Source organism: Myotis daubentonii, chromosome 1 (assembly GCF_963259705.1).
Source record: "Myotis daubentonii chromosome 1, mMyoDau2.1, whole genome shotgun sequence".
Taxonomy (NCBI): domain Eukaryota; kingdom Metazoa; phylum Chordata; class Mammalia; order Chiroptera; family Vespertilionidae; genus Myotis; species Myotis daubentonii.
In genome coordinates, this window is record NC_081840.1 from 135,189,978 (window position 1) to 135,210,156 (window position 20,179).

The following is a 20,179-nucleotide window of genomic DNA, read 5'->3' on the forward strand; positions in this document are numbered from 1 at the left end:
ACTAGACAACCTGGAGGAAATGGACAAATTCCTAGAAAAATACAGCATTCCAAAACTCAATCAGGAAGAATCTAAAAACCTCAACAGGCCAATAACTATGGAAGAAATTGAAGCAGTCATCAAAAAGCTTCCATCAAACAAAAGCCCAGGACCAGACGGCTTCACAGGGGAGTTTTACCAAACATTCAAGGAAGAACTAAAACATATCCTCCTCAGACTACTACAAAAAATTCAAGAGGAAGGAACACTTCCAAGCTCATTCTATGAAGCCAGCATCACCCTAATACCAAAACCAGGTAAAGACAACACAATGAAAGAGAATTACAGGCCAATATCCCTCATGAACATAGATGCCAAAATCCTCAACAAAATCTTAGCAAATCGGATCCAGCAGTACATCAGAAAGATCATACACCATGACCAAGTAGGATTTATCCCAGGGATGCAAGGATGGTACAATATCCGCAAATCAATAAACGTGATGCATCACATAAACAAATTGAAAGAAAAAAACCACATGGTCATATCAATTGATGCAGAAAAAGCATTTGACAAAATTCAACACCCATTTTTGATAAAAACTCTCAGCAAGGTGGGAGTAGAAGGATCATACCTCAACATAATAAAAGCCATATATGACAGGCCCACAGCCAACATCATACTCAACGGACAAAAACTAACACCATTTCCCCTAAGAACAGGAACAAGACAGGGATGCCCCCTCTCACCACTCCTGTTCAACATAGTACTGGAAGTGTTAGCCATTGCAATTCGGCAAGAAGAAGAAATAAAAGGCATCCAAATTGGAAAAGAGGAAGTAAAACTGTCCTTATTTGCAGATGACATGATATTATACATACAAAACCCTAGAGATTCCATCAAAAAGCTACTAGACTTAATACATGAATTTGGCAATGTAGCAGGATACAAAATTAACCCCAAGAAATCTGAGGCATTTCTATACACCAATAGTGAACTTTCAGAAAGAGAGATTATAAAAACAATCCCGTTTACCATTGCACCAAAAAAATTAAGCTACCTAGGAATAAACTTAACTAAAGAGGTAAAAGACCTCTACTCAGAAAACTACAGGACATTGAAAAAAGACATAGAGGAAGACATAAACAGATGGAAGAACATACCGTGTTCATGGATTGGTAGAATCAACATCATTAAAATGTCCATACTACCCAAAGCAATCTATAAATTCAACGCACTTCCCATTAAAATACCAACAGCATACTTCAGAGATCTAGAACGAACTTTCCAAAAATTCATCTGGAATAAAAGAAGACCCCGAATAGCTGCAGCAATCCTGAAAAAGAACAAAGTAGGTGGGATCTCAATACCAGATATCAAGTTGTATTACAAAGCCACTGTTCTCAAAACTGCCTGGTACTGGCACAAGAATAGGCATATAGATCAATGGAATAGAATAGAGAGCCCAGAAATCGGCCCGAACCAATATGCTCAATTAATATTTGACAAAGGAGGCAAGAACATACAATGGAGCCAAGATAGTCTCTTCAATAAATGGTGTTGGGAAAATTGGACAGATATATGCAAGAAAATGAAACTAGACCACCAACTTACACCATATACAAAAATAAACTCAAAATGGATAAAGGACTTAAATGTACGACAGGATACCATAAAAATTCTAGAAGAATCCAAAGGCAAGAAAATTTCAGACATATGCCGAAGCAATTTCTTCACTGATAAAGCTCCTAGGGCACTTGAAACTAAAGAAAAAATGAACAAATGGGACTACATCAAAATAAAAAGCTTCTGCACAGCAAAAGAAACCATCAACAAAACAACGAGAAAACCCACTGTGTGGGAAAACATATTTGCCAATGACATATCTGATAAGGGCCTAATCTCCAAAATTTATAGGGAACTCATACAACTTAACAAAAGGAAGATAAACAATCCAATCAAAAAATGGGCAAAGGACCTAAATAGACACCTTTCAAAAGAGGACATTCAGAAAGCCAAGAGACATATGAAAACATGCTCAAAGTCACTAATCATCCGAGAGATGCAAATCAAAACAGCAATGAGGTACCATCTCACACCTGTCAGACTGGCTATCATCAACAAATCAACAAACGACAAGTGCTGGAGAGGTTGTGGAGAAAAAGGAACACTTGTGCACTGCTGGTGGGAATGCAGACTGGTGCAGCCACTATGGAAGACAGTATGGAGTTTCCTTAAAAAACTGAAAATGGAACTCCCATTTGACCCTGTGATCCCACTTCTAGGAATATATCCCAAGAAACCAGAAACACCAATCAGAAAGGATATATGCACCCCTATGTTCATAGCAGCACAATTCACCATAGCTAAGATCTGGAAACAGCCTAAGTGCCCATCAGTAGATGAATGGATTAGAAAACTGTGGTACATCTACACGATGGAATACTATGCTGCTGTAAAAAGGAAGGAACTCTTACCATTTGCAACTTCATGGATGGAACTGGAGAGCATTATGCTAAGTGAAATAAGCCAGTCAATAAAGGAAAAATACCACATGATCTCACTCATTCATGGACAATAGAGACCATTATAAACTTTTGAACAATAATAGATACAGAGGCAGAGCTGCCTCAAACAGATTGTCAAACTGCAGTGGGAAGGCCGGGGAGGGTTGGGGGGCAGGAGGTAGTGGGGTAAGAGATCAACTAAAGGACTTGTATGCATGCATATAAGCATAACCAATGGACATAAGACACTGGGTGATAGGGGAGGCTAGGGGACTGTCTAGGGCGGGGGGATAAAATGGATACATATGTAATACCCTTTGTAATACTTTAAGCAATAAAAAAAAAAATGTTAAAAAAAAAATAAAAATAAAATTCATGTGTTATTAAAAAGAATTTAAAGAGATAATAATTAGTGAGAAGACAATTGGAAGGCATAAGAAAATTATGTTAAAGAGGCAATTAAAGGTGTGGATATACTTAGACATCTAGGAGAATGACCCTGATTAAGTCTAATAGTCAGTCCCAAACAGTAATTTCCCTTGTCTGACATTAGTTCCTCTCCAAAAAGTCCCCAAAACATGCATTGAGATATTTGGTCCATGCCGGGGTCCAACCCCAGCAGGTCCAGGGGTCCCCAAAGGTGTAGACGGAGTCGGCGAAGAAGGAAGGACACTGAAACAGTGTTCAGTTGATCAGCAGCCTAGCCAGGATCTCCAGCCAGGATCTCCAGCCAAGTTCTGGTCTGGATCTCCAGAGAGGTTCTGCTTAGAATCTCTAGCCAGGTTCTGTCCAGGTCCAGCCAGGTTCAGTAGCCAGGTTCTAGTCAGGTTCTCTTGCCAATTTCTGTAGTCAGGTTCAGTCCAGGATCTTTTGCCATGTTCTGTCTCTAGGTTCTTCTCTAGGTTCTGTGCCTCTTGGTTCTGTCTTCTAAGTTCTGTCTTCTTAGTTCTGTCTCCTGAGTTCTGTGTCTTGCTGTCTAGTTATATCTGTATTTATACCAGTTGATTCAATCCTATCAATCTCTATTACAAAGGTTAGGGCGTTTCTTATCTCCATTCCAGGGAGAAAAGATTATGTAGTTTAAGCATGATTGTTCGTAGTTAAAGGGATTAATTACCCACCTGGCACTTAGTTGAGGGGTTTTATTCCCTCCCTAACTTCAGGGGAAAATCCCTACCTGGGGATTCAACCTTTCTCGGAGAGGTGACCTTGGTTAAAACATAGCGCCAAGAAGGTGAGCAAACATATTAAGAACTGTATGCCATATATGCCAGGTCCCTTGAAACAGCAAGGATGGACCGGCTCCCGGCAGGTCCATGACAAAAGGTCCTTGATATTTGGTCCAAAACATCCATGGACATATTTGGTCCACACTAACCCATTTACCTAACCTCTTGTGCTATTACTAGCTAGACTACTGAGGCAAGAAGGGCTATTATGGCCAATGCAGCCACAGTGTAATTATTGGGCCAATAACGCATGATAGTATGTTTTATGAATTAATCCTACAAACCAAAGGTATAAATACATATTATGGACTATTTGAACCCAGGGGCGTATTCTTGGACATTTTAGACAGGACAAAATATCAAGGACTTCTTGGCATGGACCAAATACCTCCATGGGCATTTTGGACAGGAACAAATGTCTGCTATTATAATGTCATGGACCATGTTGTGGGGAGGATGATGTGTTTTTTGAGGTCACAGTCATTTATTGGCTATACCTGCCATACATTTATACCAAATCACCTGGAATCTATGAATATACTTCATCAAACTCTTCAAAGGAAATTTCATAAATTTATCCTTCCCCACATGAAGAAGGGATGCTTTATTTGCTTGTCTAAAAAGTATTATACCTCATCTTTCAAATAGTAACTCCTTTCCACACAGTGTAAGGAAGCAGTAAATTCACTTGATTGCATGTATGTCACTCATGCTCTTGAAAGTTTCACTTCTGAATTTTTATTTGGTATTTTTCCCAGATTATTAATTAATTGATTGTGTCTTTACATGACAACTTTCCTAAATCATTTTCTCTTTTACATTAGGTATTTCTTAAGGGATGATATCCAAGATAGGATAATGTTCAGGGTGTATTAATCTACATGTATAAAAGCCTAAGCGACCGTCGCAACCGAAACAACTGAACAGACAACCGAACAGGCTGCGTGGGGCGACCAGGCCAGCAGGGGGCTTAGTGAGGGCGGACCAAACGACTGAGCAGCAGGTTCTGTGGGGCGACCAGGCCAGCAGGGGGGTTAGTGCGGGATAACAAAATGACTGAGCAGCAGGTTGCGTGGGGCAACCAGGCCGGCAGGGAGGTTAGTGAGGGATGACCAAATGACTGAGCAGCAGGCTGCGTGGGGGTGACCAGGCTGGCAGGGGGGTGCAGTGAGGGGCAACCAGGCCAGCAGAGGGGGCAGTGAGTGGCAACCAGGCTAGCAGAGGGGGCAGTAAGAGGTGGCCAGGCTGGCAGGGAGGCAGTTGGAGGTAACCAGGCCAGCAGAGGGGCAGTTGGAGGTGACCAGTCCAGCAAGGGGTGGGTAGTTAGGGGCGATCAGGCAGGCAGGCAAGTGAGCAGTTAGGATCCAGTGGTCCCGGACTGTGAGAGGGATGTCCGACTGCCGGGCCTAAACCGGCAGTGGGACAATCCCCCGAGGGGTCCCAGATTGGAGAGGGTGCAGGCTGGGCTGAGAGGACTCCCCCCACACACAGTGTACAAATTTTGTTCACCAGGCCTCTAGTGATACGATAATCTCAATATTATGTTTCTTTTTGTTTATAATGGCTTTTTTTTGTGACAGTGTCCAGGATTCTGCTAGTCTTTCTGGTTACAGTTAATGGAACCCTCACTAATTAATGACACAGCAGGCTTTCTCACACTTAACCAAATTAACTCTTTTTCCTGTATTCACCATCTCAATTGGTGTCACTGTGATCCACCAGTCACTCAGCTAGAAACATGTCCTTTAGTCTAGACTGTCTTCTCTCACTCCCAACTGTTATGTCTAATTAATCATGGCGTCCTTCCAATTTTATTCTCTACATATGTAGGTATCCCAAAAAATGAATACACAGGCTTTGAATAATTATAAAGGCAGTGTTTATTAAGATGCATTTCATTTTAAAAATTGAGCTATTAGCTGTAAAGTGCGTATACATGTTTTTGGGACATCCTGTAGTCTGATTCATACCTTTGGGTCTCATCTAGCTGTAGTTCCTTTTAAAGAGTCAGCCTCAGTGCCTCTCCTCTGGGTTAGGTGTCTCTCCTCGTCCTTACTCTGCCTGCTCCTATCCTTTATCCTTCTGTGATCCCCTTATCCCCTGGTGAACTCCTTGAAGGAGGAACTGGGTGGGACTTATTTGCTGTTTATTCTTTAGTCCCTGACTTAGTGCCTGGTATATATAAGGTGTTGAATAATTGATTGTTGGCTGCATGATTGAATGAATAACACTTCCTTCAGCTCTCAATGCCTGTTTTATATGCCATACACAGACAGAATAATTATCCAATTATCCAAAGGTAATCATGTTAAATATATCATCATTTTGCTTCAAAGTACTTCATGGAATTCTAGTGGTCGTTTTGTTTATGTTTTAGTGTTTTGTTGTTGTTGTTTGTTTTTTGTGTGTATATATGGGTGTGTGTGTGTGTTTTAAAGAGGGATAATAATTTTCAAAAATTTGTCTTTAAGTGTGACTTTTTTTTATCACTTTGTTTTAAATATCTAAGTAATTAAGTACATTTCCTTCATTGTCAATCAAACCTGGATTTAGATTCAATTTTCCTACTTGGGCCATGCTTAACTACTCTTTGCTGAGTTAGTTTTACCTCAAAGCAGTTACAGTATGAACCTTATGCAGTTGCTTTATGCATCCATGTATATGTAGAAAATGCTAGATGAGATATAGTAGAAAGATATAACGTGAGCCAAGAAATGAAGGTACGACTCTCTGAGGATGTGACACTTAGCTGTCCCCTTTGATGCTTTGCCCCATATCCCTCTGACTGCTGAGTGCACCTAAAACTGTGGGTACAGTTTCCAACCTACCAGTAACTTTCCAGCTCAAGTGCTATATCTCTTCTTCTGGCTGAGAGTACAAATAGGCATAGTCGGGGGAAGATGGGGAGTTTAAACACCCCCAGGAGCAACCTTCAGTCGATAGGGAATGGGTGATGATGGACAGTGCCCCAGTCCTAACCTCCAATGAGATGATTCTAAGGCATGTTTTCCCTACTGTCTTTCAGAGTCTCCAAGGGGAGACCTGGCTATAGTAGTAGCACACCCAATAATGTACCATTACTGGTTTCTCTTATCTCATGTTTCCCACTTTCTTTAGAAAATGCTTCCAAAAAATGATCTGCCCCTAAGTCCTTCTGTCAGGGTTGGTATTTGGGGTAACCAAAGCTTAAAAAATATGGAAGCCATGATTGACTGAGAGATCATAATAGTCAGAAGAGACATCATGTAAAAGTACCAGAGCCAAGAGTTAAGGGTGGAAATATCAAGGAACTAAAAGATGTTCTAGATGCCTGGCTGGAGCAATGAAGGGGAAATTGTGAGGTAGCAGGGCCCAGTTAGCGGTGGGCTTTACAACCATTGTCACTACTTTGTCAGTATTGCAGGGACAGTGGGATTCCAGACTGAAAGATATGAAGTAGGGGAGTGATATACTATATATTATGGAGAATGAATTGTAGGAGAATTAGTCAAGATACCTGTGATGAAGTTACTACAATAATAGTGACCAGCACTTGGGGAAGGAGTCAGTAGTATCTGGAGAGAAATGGGCAGATTTCACAACTATTGAGAAGCTAGCATCTTTCTAAATTGTCATTGCTATTTCTCATCAGTGTGAAGCAGTCATGGTGATAACTAAGGTGAACTGACCATTAAACAGGGGAGCATTTCAGTCATTGATGTTGCTCTTCAAATTTTATTTGAGAACTTATTTGCTTTTTTTAAAAAAGTCTTTACCTTATGGATATGTATATCGCAACCTTGTTCTAAAAGTATTGAAATATTTGTGGTGGTAGAGAAACTCATGTCACATTTCTCTGGTTCATCTTTGGTAGTAATTGGTAGAGATTATTACTGATTATTTGTTTAAACCAAACTCTTGTTGTGGAAGTGAGAAGGACAAAGGGCTGTAATGTTACTAATTTTCTCATGATCAATGAAATACATTAGAATGATGGAAAACAAGTTACTGTAGCAAGTGCCTTTATGAAGTTATTGCTGACATCTTCTTTGAGATATATGAGTTTGCTATTGAAGCTTTTATTTTAGAGTTATTAGTAACCACTCATTTCAGTTATTGCAGTGAAAATGAATCTTCTTGTTATGTTAGTCAGCAAAAAATAAAAATGATGATAAACACGTTCTGAAGATGCAGCTTTCATTAAAAAGGAAAGAAAACCTAATTGAAAGTCACTGTAAATTTTGAATGATTAATTTCATGCCAAATAAGTATTAAAAATCTCTGATGGATATAAAAAAGCAATCATTTGCAAAATTGGAAAGAGCTAAATTAAATCTAGATATACTTCTCTATTTTTTTTAATTTGTGCATTGGGAGAGATAATGTAGAAACTGTTGAATTTTAACACAATAGCCTTTTGCTATAGATAGTTTTTAATGCTATTAGGCTCTAAACCAATAATTAATTTCCCTTTTGTATATTTTTATAACAGTGGATAATTTTTGTTCTAATTTACTCTTTATCTTGTGTGTGTTTTTGTAATAATACATCTAGTTCATATTATTTCAAGCATTCAAATAATATAGGGTTTTTTGTTTCTTTGTCTTGCTGTGTTGTATTTTGTTTTTGTTATTATATATGATATATTATATGTATTTATAATATATAAAGTATGTAATATATAAATAAAATATATAATATCAAAGTATATATGTATGTATGTATGTATGTATGTTTGCATGTATATATAACTCAAGCTTCAGGCCCCTTTTTAGAAAACAGAGGGGCAAAATATATAAACCTTCTTCCTAAGTCTCCCCAAATTTTCTCTATACAAAGGAAAAGCACTTTTCCAAATAACCAGCATTTTTTATTCTTTGCTTTTAAAAATAGACATAATATGCTGAACCTGGAGAGTTCATTATATCTAAAAAATAAAAATGTCTGCAGGTCTCGGTCTGTAGGTGCAGATAGCTTGTTCCATGAGGCTGCCTTGCATTGCGAGATGAACAGAAAACAAATTGAATACAAAATTATGTACATGAAAATCTTTTGATTTTTTTTCAATATAACTTGACAGATAAGGAGGACTGTTTTGGAGATGACCCCAGAATAAAGTGTTCATCACGATGCCTGAACTGATTTGCAGTGGCCATGGGAAAGGCACTGGGGATGTTGGAGAGAATAGCTTGATTTGGAGTTGAAACTTTGAGGTTCCCTTTGTAAGCAAAGAACAGACAAACAGACTGTAACAGCCCAACTTTATTCTTTTCACACATTTCAAACATGTAATTACCAGGAAAAAAAGTCCTTTTTTATCATCTGGAATTCTGGTTTTAAAAGTCAACTACAAGAATAGCGGTGTAAAGTAGAAACATCAATTTTTTAAGTGGAAGGCTTTTCATATTGCATTTACTATTATGTGCATTATTGATTTTCTTTTCTGGTATTGTTCCTTGCAGAGAGTGAATCTGTCTTTCGATTTTCCATTTTATGGCCATTTTCTACGTGAAATCACTGTGGCAACGGGGGGTAAGTGGTTTTCTACCCATTCACCCTAAATAATCTACAGTTTTACTACAGTTATTATTTTTAATTCACTCCATATTTCAAGAGGGACATTTATTGGGAAAACCATTGTCTTCTATCACGAAGTCATGGGTATAAATAAAATCTAAGAAAGACTAGTATAGCTATTGGAAAAACTTTTCAGCAAGAAAAAAAAAGTTGTTATAATAACTTTCAACTTAGATTCATCACCTTTGCTTTCCACCTGAGCTTTAATTTGTTTTTGATAGTATGGTGAGACTGCACTAACAGGACTAAAGTAGAAAGAAAAGGTCCTTAAAGAAACTGTTGAGGTGTTTTTTATTTTATTTTATTTTAATGTATATAGCTGACATGTATATTAGCTCTAACTATTTGTTTCTTTCCTTTAATGTCACCTGTGTTGAGAGGTTGTTTTGTGTGTGTGTGTGTGTGTGTGTGTGTGTGTGTGTGTGTGTGTGTGTGTTTAATCCTCGCTGGATATTTTTATTGATTTTAGAGAGAGAGGAAGGGGGAGAGAGAAAGAGAGAAACATCGATGTGAGAGAGAAACATAGATCGGTTGCCTCCCTGACCAGGGATCAAACGCACAACCTAAGTCTGTGCCCTGACAGGGAATTGAACAGCCCAACCAATTGAGCACCCAGCCAGGGCGACTGACAGCTCACTTGAGAACTTTAAAAACAAACAATGACATTCAGTTTGAATTCTTTTAGTTTTATTTTTTCCCCACAAACTTTGGAGATTAGTTTAAAGATTAGCCATGCCCTAGAAAGGCAATTATCATTCTCTATAGTATAACACAGAAGTCAGACACATTTTAATCTTTGAGTGTTACTGGCAGAGATAAGCAAAATGCCAAAGAATATCCCTGCAGGCCTAACACGGAGACGCAGAGAAAGTAGAAGACTGAGAGAAAAACATAAATATGGGAGCATAAGCCAAGAAGCAGTGAAAAGAAATCAGGAGACGTGATGATAAGACTGGAGAGCACCCGTGCCCAAAGCACCACAGGACAGAGTCCTTCTCCGTCACAGCGTTTCATCATTGCTCTTTTGGATGTGACCCATGTCGCTTACTCTTCCCATATTTTAATATAACGCTTAGGAGATAGGTAGGGTTCTGGAAAAGATAGTAATCAGAAATATTGATTAAATAAAAGTTTTTGAGCATCTACTCTGAGCAATGGTAAATATAGCTACTCTGCCTTAGGAATGTACAGCCTAGTGGACTATTAGACAAGGGGAAGCTGACTATGGGGAGTTCCTTAGAAAATACACATGATGAAATAAAGGTTTTCAGGATAAAGCTCAAACATCTGTGAGAATTCTTTAAACTTAATAAAAAAATATTGTTTAAGGTATATCTTGAAGGCTATCGCAGTTGCTATGGTCGTGCAGGGAAATAGTGGATTCCCAAGAAGATTATCTCGAGTAAATATTCAGAAGAGGAAATAGATACGGTATTTTTTTATTGTAAATAATTGAGTGTGAGTGAAACTGGGGGTATGTTTACAAGAAGTGTAGCATATTAAGATGAAAAAAAGTTGGTTGGGACAGTTTTACATAATGTCTCAAGGGTCAATTTGAGTCATTAGTCCTTAATTGGGTAAGTAATCAACTTTAGATAAACATAGACATTTGTGTAGTGCCTTAAAGCAGCGATTTTCAACATTTTTCATCTTATGGCACACATAATTACTAAAATTCTGCAGCACACCAAAAAAATATTAGATATTTTGCCAATCTGACCAAAAACAAGGTATAATTTTGATATTTTGATTCATTCACACCAGAAAGCTATTGCTGTGTTGACTGTTGTCTTTTTTTTAAATTATTATTTGACAATTTAAGGGAAAAGAGATCAGTGCCCCTGACTGAATAGACAGGTATTGCATGTTTTAAAAATTCTTGTGGCACATCCGTTGAAAATCGCTGCCTTAAAGTATAAAATAATAACAGAGTTAGTACATATAATTGAAAAAACATTGCAGTGATTGTGTGACAAATATTGAGAGTTTTGGTGATTCTGTGGATTCAAACCAAGGGAGAGAAATGATTCTATGAACAAAAAATTGCAAACTCAAGCAGAAGAGCTAGTTTTAGGAGAAAACTAAAGGCTTCAGTTCTAAAACTATTAAATTTTGTGGGGGGAAAAAGACTATGTATAAATAAAATTTACACAAAGACTGTCTTTTTTAAGCTCAATTTCAATTTCTCAAATTGTTTTATTTTCAAAACTCATGAAGGGGATTCAGCCAATATACTATTAACGTAAGATTTTCCTTAACTGAGTTGGTAGGAAAAAAACAAACAGATGGCTATATTATCTTTATTGCTCTAAGTCTCATTTTCCTTTGAAAAGATTCTCAAAATAAGTAAAAAATATGGTGTCTTGAATCATCTCTCACTTCGCTGAGGAAAATAACTAATGTAAAGAAACTCTCCTTTCTCTATTTAAAATGTGGTAGCATGGAAGTTGCCTGTATAAATCCATGCCCTCTTTATAGAGGCATAGGCAAGATACTTAAGACATTGATCTGGGTTTCTTCAGAATGAAACCAGAATCTCTTGCACTTTAATAATTATTCATTCAATCAATATTGATTGAGCTGCTACTATGTGAGAGGCACAGTATATGACACATCAATGTATGCAGACAAGAATAAATTATGGTTTCTGTTCAGGAGCTTAGAATCTAAGAAGAGAAGGGGCCCATGACTAATCGATAAGAGAAGGCCGACTTTCAGTGCTGAAGGAGCAGGAGGTTACTCATTCTTTTATTTTTATTTTTTATTGATTTCAGAGAGAGGAAGGGAGAGGGTGAGTTAGAAACATCAATGAGAGAGAAACATTGATCGGCTGTCTCCTCCATGCCCTCTACTGGGGGTCGAGCCCCAACCTGAGCATTGCCATGACCAGGAATTGCACTATGACCTCCTGGTGCATGGGACGATGCTTAACTGACTGAGCCACACCAGCTAGGCTGGTGGTTGCTCATTCTTTGGACCAATCAAGTACAGGTTTGTGAAAAAGCTAACATTAAATATTGGCCTTATTGGCATTTGAGTAGGCAAAGGGGCAGGTAGAAAAGAGGTGGATAGAGAGGGACATTTCAGACAAGGGGATGCTGAGCTCTGTGACAGCACTGGGGTCATAATGAGCACATTTGAAGTTCCATCAAGTAAATCCACATGTTTTGAATGGAGAATTGGAGTAAGAGACTACTGAAGGGGAAGATGGGAAGAGGGGTGTGAAGAACTTGAACGTTAGAAATTTGGGTAATAGCCAGCAAGCACTGGATTTCTGTGAGAAAAGAAGAGATCCGGCCTGCTCTGGCAGGGGAGAGCAGGGTAATGTGTGGGGGTGAATACAAAGAGAACATTAGCACCAGGTTTTTCAGTATTTCTGTGTATCGAGTGCCTGAACTGGGATGTGTGCAATGGAGGAGGAAAAGGAACCGGTGCAAGACTCATCATTTGAGTTGTTTAATCACTGCGGTTGCAAAGATTTCTAGCCAAAAAGATCCAGTGAATAAAAGCTTAGAATACTTAACAGAGGACTCGTGAACCACAGACTTCTGACGGATCTCTTCTGTGATCGACTAGGTATTATCAGCAGACAGACCTGCCCAATAAAGGCTTATCACCTTACAAATCTTGAAAGTGTTGTTAACTGCGAAAGGCTTGGCAGAAAAATAGAAGCCACGGTCAGATTAATATAAGGTTTACTGCAGGCCGTTCCAAATAGATTGTAGACTGAGATTTTTAATAGGAACACATAGGTTTCTATGAAACTAAAATGAATAGACATATTCTCCACTGTGTCTACAAATTCTTCTTGAGCTGGTTTTAACATTGGCTTTGGGGGAAAGAAAGTAAAATGTAAAGATGGATATTTTAAACTAGTTTCCTTCCTTCCTACCTTACTGTTTTCCCTTTTCCCATGCCATCCTTAAAATATTTCCTCCCCACCCTCTCTCTTTTTCTGTCTCCTTCTCTTACTCTCTGCTCCTTCATAGATACAAATTTATTTAAAACTGAAATGAACTTGAAGATAATGTCTTGTGTTATTGCTAGGATCAATAACATTTTAAAACAGAAAATAGTTTAAAAATACAGATATATACATAATTTACTATGACCCATCTTTTTTATTATGAATGAACAAATTTTCAGTTAAATTGTAAATAAAAAGTAAGTACCTGGTCATTTATCTATAAACTACAAAAATGAATCTTTGCTTATTAAGCACTTTAATTTTGTTTCAAAAGCTTTAATCATCCACACAATAATGCACAAAATGAATTGGAAGTACCATCCTATTTTCTGGTTCACTGATAGCACAATCTGAATGCATTAATTTATCACTCTATTTAAAAAATACTTTAGAATGTAAATATTCAAGCATTAAAAAAGCTAGTCTGCTATGCATTTTATAAAAGTGTCTTCATTAATGGCATCAATAGTTTGTATTGTTTGCATATCACATGGCCTTTTATTTTCCTATACCAATACTTTAATTGGTTCTATTTTATTATTAGGCTGTTTAAGGTTACCTTTTAAATGCTTCAAAAAGTAGATTTAAGTTTGAAGATTTGATTTTTAATTCCTGCAACCATCACTAGTAATGATACTTTTCATGAGTCCATCATGGGTACACATAACTATGATGAGAAAAAAGGGTGGGGTGCAGTGGGTAAATGCTGCTTTAAATAATGGGGAAGAGAAAAAGTGAAGTCATCCAGATAATTCTGGCACCAAAATTTAAGCATGTAGATGGATGCTGATTCTTCATTAAAATAGCGTGTGGAATTGCAGGCAATTGTACAGGAAATTAGGAATAAAAAATTATATGAATTAAAAAGATAATAATGAACATGTTTTTCTTACATTGATTATATAAAGGATTTGCCCTCCCTTTCTTCCTACACAAATTCCTAGTTGGAGGTTTAATAAGAAAAGCATTTAGAATTAAATCTATTTTATTTTGCCACATGGTAATTAATAAAATATAAGATATTCATTAAGTAATCAGGTTTTAATATCTGGAAAGTTAATACGTGAAATTAAAAAGTAATAAACAGGCAAAAATAAAATAAAAATCTCCCTTCCTCCCCTGCCTACTAGTTCTCTAGCCCCTTTCCAAGAAAAAGCAACCATTACTCTTTGAGGTATGTGTGTTTCTTTCAATTCAAATTTGGACTAATTTTCTATAACTGGTCAAAATAATTAGTAGTTTCCCCCCCCCTTTATATTCCCAATAAGAAAGGTTAAAATGTAGAACATATTATTTTGATTGTTTTTTTAGGAAGTATATTATCAAATGTTTCAGTTCTTTTTTGTTTAAACTATCAAATAGTAATATTTTAGTTCCAAATAATACTCCATACTTTTTAGAGGAACTTGATTATAAATAGTTATAAAGGTTTTTAGGAGCAGTGGAGAGTTATTACTCATATGATCAATTTATAAATATCAACCTCCATTGTCTTTCAAGTATGTAATCTCTATAACAGAACTTGATGTATGCATTAACTTCCTGAATGTAGTGAAAAAGCGAATGGAGTTATTTTGTCTTTTTTATTATTATCAACACAGAGCAGAGATTATGGTTATCTGGTTATCTGATGCATGAAGGGAAGATACTGAAGGAATACATGCTGGACAAAAGTCAATCCATTCCAATTTGGTTCACTAATTTCAAGTAACAAACTCAGGTCTCAAGGACTCCTGGGCAGAGGGATAAATTGTGTGATGTCTGCTATGTGGGATCTAAATGATTCTCTGTGATTTACCTCTGAAAACCAGACAGTTCTTCTGAGCTTCCTCCTTGATCATTTACTCTAGTGTCTAGAATCCTGCAATATATTCAGCAGACTCAACTACATTACTACATTTCTTTTCCTGGCGGCTTTATGAATTGCATAATTACCATCCCTTTTGTTTCTACTATGTATCAACAAGGCGCTTTTCATTAGTGCTGGCTTTTGTGGATGGGGGTGAAGTGTCCTTCAAGATTAGAACAGCAGGAGACTCAGAGAGGGGCCACCCAGGAGCCAGACTTGAGTCAGTAGGCATAAACAAGAAAAATACCAGAGGTGGAAATGTGGGTAGAATGAAGGAGGACACTTAACAGAAAAGCAAATGACAGGACCTTTGGTACACGGTGCATACTTCTTGATTAGGGACAGGAGTGGGGGAAGGCTGATCAGCGGAGATGTGGGTCTGGGTAAAAAGTAAAATTTTTCCCCGGAGGCTCATCCTATTCCATTGTCATAGCAGCTACAAAGGAATCTACTTATCAGTAGTGTTTGGACATTGGACATTCACTTAGGAAAATTTGCCTCAGGAAAGCACCTTTTATACTCTTGTGAATTCCAGTTTTATTTGAAACAATGGGAACAAGTATTTTTGCTTGCATTCTTCCTTAGTCACTGCATCAATAAATCAGATAAATAACAATATTGCACAGATGCTCAAGTACATCACCCAAGTGAATATGAAGGGAGCCTCATTGACCATTTAATTAAGAAAGTAACAACACACAGCAGATGCTCTAACACAGTCCAATCCTGTAAAAGAATGAAAAATGCAAAAAATAAAATAAAACACTAAACAATGCAGGTCTGACTCTAGTTCCTGCCATTTCAGGAATGAGTTCCAAAGAGCTCCCTCAATTCTTGCTGAAGCCAGCAACTGAAATTCATTTTCTTGGAGAAGCACTCTGGCGTCTAGGTTAAGATAACACAATTTTGCCGAAACCGGTTTGGCTCAGTGGATAGAGCGTCGGCCTGCGGACTGAAAGGTCCCAGGTTCGATTCCGGTCAAGGGCATGTACCTGGGTTGCAGGCACATCTCCAGTGGGAGATGTGCAGGAGGCAGCTGGTCGATGTTTCTCTCTCATCAATGTTTCTGACTCTATATCTCTCTCCCTTCCTCTCTGTGAAAAATCAATAAAATATATATTTAAAAAAAAAAAAAGATAACACAATTTTGATTCAGAATGTGTGGGCCCATAAGTCAAGCCAGTCATAACTGTGTGATTGTTAGAATATTACTTAAACTCTCTTGTCTCAGTTTCCCAATCTGTAATATAGCATAATAAAAGTACCTTGATCATAAGATTTTTGTTAAATAATACATGTTGTAAACTACTTCCTGGAAAATACTACAGAAATAGCATATAATATTATTACTATACTAGAGGCCCGGTGCACGGATTCGTGCACTGGTTGGGGTCATGGTCTGCAGGGATCAGCCCGCTGTGGGAGCGCTGCTCATCCTGGTCAGCTGAGCAGTGCTCCCAATGTGGGAGCACACTGACCACCAGGGGGAAGCTCCTGCATTGAGCGTCTGCCCCCTGGTGGTCAGTGCACGTCATAGCGACTGGTTGACTGGTCATTCTGATTGTTCTGCTGTTCAGTCACTGGGCTTTTATATATAGAGATTTTTGTATGTAGGTGTTCTCCTTTATTCCTTTTCAAAACACTTTCTTTGTAAAGGTGGGCTTGCTTGTTAGTTTGTCTATTATTTTCTTTGATGGCATTATGCACAGCACAGGGGGTGTTTAGGGACTTAACTCACCATCACTTCCAACTGCTCCTGTTAAAGGCTGACTCATCCATTCATGACTGGGCGGTATAGTAAGTAGTCTGCAGAGGATCTGAGATGTCCTCTTGATCAGCATGGGCTATGTCTGTCATCTCTAAGTGCAGTGCAGAACCTCTACTACAGACCACACAATGTGACATTCTGTGAATCTATGACTGTCCGGAAGTCTTAGAAAAGTCAGCAATTTTGTAACACCTGGTAGAATAATTTTGTAGTTTCTCTAATTGTGATATCTTTGGTCATAACCGGGTAACAGGCATTAGTATAACATAAAGCCACATATATCACTTGCTTCTTATTCTATCCTTTGTATAACAAGGATGTTGAGAACAAGTCATCCAAAGCATAAAGTTAGTTATGAGTAAAATGATAAGGATAGAAGATGCACATTCTCCCAGTAGCATCAGGCTGCCTTTCATAAAATTGAGATTCACTTAACTGCTAATAATCCAGTTTGAGGATATATTAAAGACCCACTCTGAATGTAAATTAAATATTTGTTCAGTTATATTTATGTGTGATGTTTTGCCTTTGAATTAGGAGGCAGATATCCTCATGTGTACATATTATTTCAATGCTACCTTTACTTTCAGGATTTCTTCCCCATTAAAAAAAAATGTCACAGAAAACCAGTAGGTACAATGTCAAAACAGCTCAAAATTATGTTCTCAGTTCAACTGATAAGCTCTGGAGCTGAGACACAATATAAAAAATTAACCCTAAACATTTTGTTGACTATTTCCAATGGGATTATGACCGGTTTAGATGACCTTGTTGATCTGACTAGCCTGAAGACCACAGAGAGACTTTCATTTAATTTGCCTGAATTATTGTTCAAATGAGGATTTTTTTCTGCTGAAGGCAAAAAAGAAGGGAAAAATGCCTTTAGTTGTTTTATTATCAATTTTCACAGCTTTAAAAAGAAAGCATCCTTTCAGTTAATAGCTTGCAGAAAAAATTCACAGCATTTATAGACTAATCCAGAAAAAAAATTAAGAAGAGAATTTAGAACAATTAAATTTTGCAAAACAAATGCGTGATAGTGAAACTTTTCTTTTTTAATTGCAGTAAAATATGCATAGCATAAAATTTATGACTTAATAGATTTACTGTTTATGAAGTTTTAGTCATTGAGCTCAGCTCGGAATAAATTTTTCCTTTGATAAGTGGCAGTCTCTTTAGGTAATCTATAAATCAATCTGAGTAACTGAGACACCCTGCAGAAGCTGGGTACATGGCTCATTTCAGTGAAGGCACAGAGTCGGGGACTGAGCAGGTCAGATGCCATGAAGTCCAGATGGCAGGATTCCTCAAAATGGACAGCTACTAGTATACGGGACAACAGACAGCTGTTGGCCAGTTTCAGTAAATACACTATTAGACAGATCTGGTCTAAATAAAACTGGCCTAATGGGATAGCCCACAAATACCCCAATCTAGTATTTGGTCAAGACTATGGAGAATGAGGAACTCCAGGACCAGCTCCTGAAGTTGCTCTGTAGGCCATGGTAGAGATAAGGAACTACAGTAGCTCTGGGTCTGTAAAACTATCTCTTTTGAGAAATCTGTGACTTTTTAATATTGTCCAAGTGGCTTCCACTAAATAACTGGGTTCTGTATACATACAGAATATACACATTTCTTGCTTTTGCTATACACGTAGAGATGACACACCTCTCTGGTCAAGGACAGAAGCATGAATTTATTTTTCCTCTGGAGGCAGTGGGTTGTTCATACAAGGGTCCTATAGCATTTCTCCTGTAGCTTGGCACCCTTAGTGCCAGGTTCCCACCTATGGGGGGATAGGAGGAAGCTGCTATTCAATTCAGTTTTAAAAATCTTATTTTATAGACTAAACTGTAACTCTATTTAACATTCCATGCTTAGCAGGTGGCTGCCAGTGAACTGATTAAAGGTTAAAATGAATAACAGAATCTACCTCAGAATTACCTGGAGCGTTTTCTTTAAATGTGAAGATCTGGGCCCTGCACCAGACCTACTTACACTGGCTGATCTAGAATTTCTATTGGGGAGAGGGGCAAGGACTCAGTGATCTGGTTGAAAAATCAGAAGAGAAGGGAAGGATGAACCCACTTAAGGGTCCTTGTGGTGAGTGTGCATTAACATGACACTGGTTTTACCTGGGGTCTGTTTTATTTCAATAAAAATAACAACCTATTCTAATGGTTCATATTTCAAAATGCATGTATGAGTTGTGATTTTACTTCTTATTATTTTATTTGGGGAGACATGAGGAAAGTGATGTGGATCGTGGAGACCAAAAGCCCCAACCACCTCTAGGCACCACCACTCCCTATTCAATTAGAAATTCTGGCAACAAGATTTGAGAATCTGATTTTCAAAAATTCCCCGGGTTATGCTTGTTAAAGGGACAAAACACATTCTAAGAAAAAGAGTGTCTTTATGTAACATCTGGTTAGTGGAGGCTCTGTAGTAAAAACGAACTTATAAAAATCTTTCTACTTACACCTGTTACACATGGAGAAAGCAATGAGCGGTTTTAGGCAGAAGTTCAATACAGCTGCCAATAACCATAAAACAGCGGTTCTCAACCTGTGGGTCCCGACCCCTTTGGGGGTCGAAGGACCCTTTCACAGGGGTCGCCTAAGACCATCAGAAAACACATATATAATTACATATTGTTTTGTGATTAATAACTATGCTTTAATTATGTTCAATTTGTAACAATGAAATTGGGGGTCACCACAACATGAGGAACTGTATTAAAGGGTCGTGGCATTAGGAAGGTTGAGAACCACTGCCATAAAAGGAAAAAAGTCACTGCTCATCCCTAGACAGCTGACCTAATTACTTTCTTGTAATAGTCTGCTTGACAGGTCAAGATTTAGACGACATGCACTGGGTTGTTCTTACAAGGCTCAGTGTCACCTCTGTTTTGTGTCTGTCTCCCAGAGTCTTTCACTGGGGACATGTATTTGTTTTCATTTTGTTGTGGTTTGGCAGCATTTAAAGATAGTTTCTGCCTGATGTCTTTCATTAACTTTTCCCCAAAACTATTCTCTATGCTATAATATAGCCTATCCCTCCTAGCCTGTTCCTTTTTATATTTCCTTTAAAGATTGCTCTTTTTTAAAATTTTTATTTAATATATTGGAATGACATTGGTTAATAAACTTATATAGACTTCGTGTGTACAATTCTATGATACCTCATCTGTATATTGCATTGTGTGTTCACCACCTAAAGTCCAATCTCCTTTCATCATCATATATATGCCCCTCTTTGCCCTTTAGTACCTCTCCCCCTAAACCCTCCCTTTCTTTCTGGTAATCACCATCCTGTTAT

At 37.8% G+C, this 20,179-nt stretch overlaps 1 protein-coding gene across 2 annotated transcripts in view; it reads left to right on the forward strand.

Annotated features, from left to right (window-relative positions):
• The window catches only part of PLXDC2 (plexin domain containing 2), a 425,945-nt gene that overhangs the window by 232,798 nt on the left and 172,968 nt on the right, over positions 1–20,179 (forward strand). For both annotated transcript variants that reach the window (XM_059660677.1, XM_059660673.1), the window contains one exon: positions 9,157–9,226. In XM_059660677.1, coding sequence (XP_059516660.1) covers positions 9,157–9,226 — 70 coding nt within the window. The remainder of the gene's footprint in view (positions 1–9,156; positions 9,227–20,179) is intronic.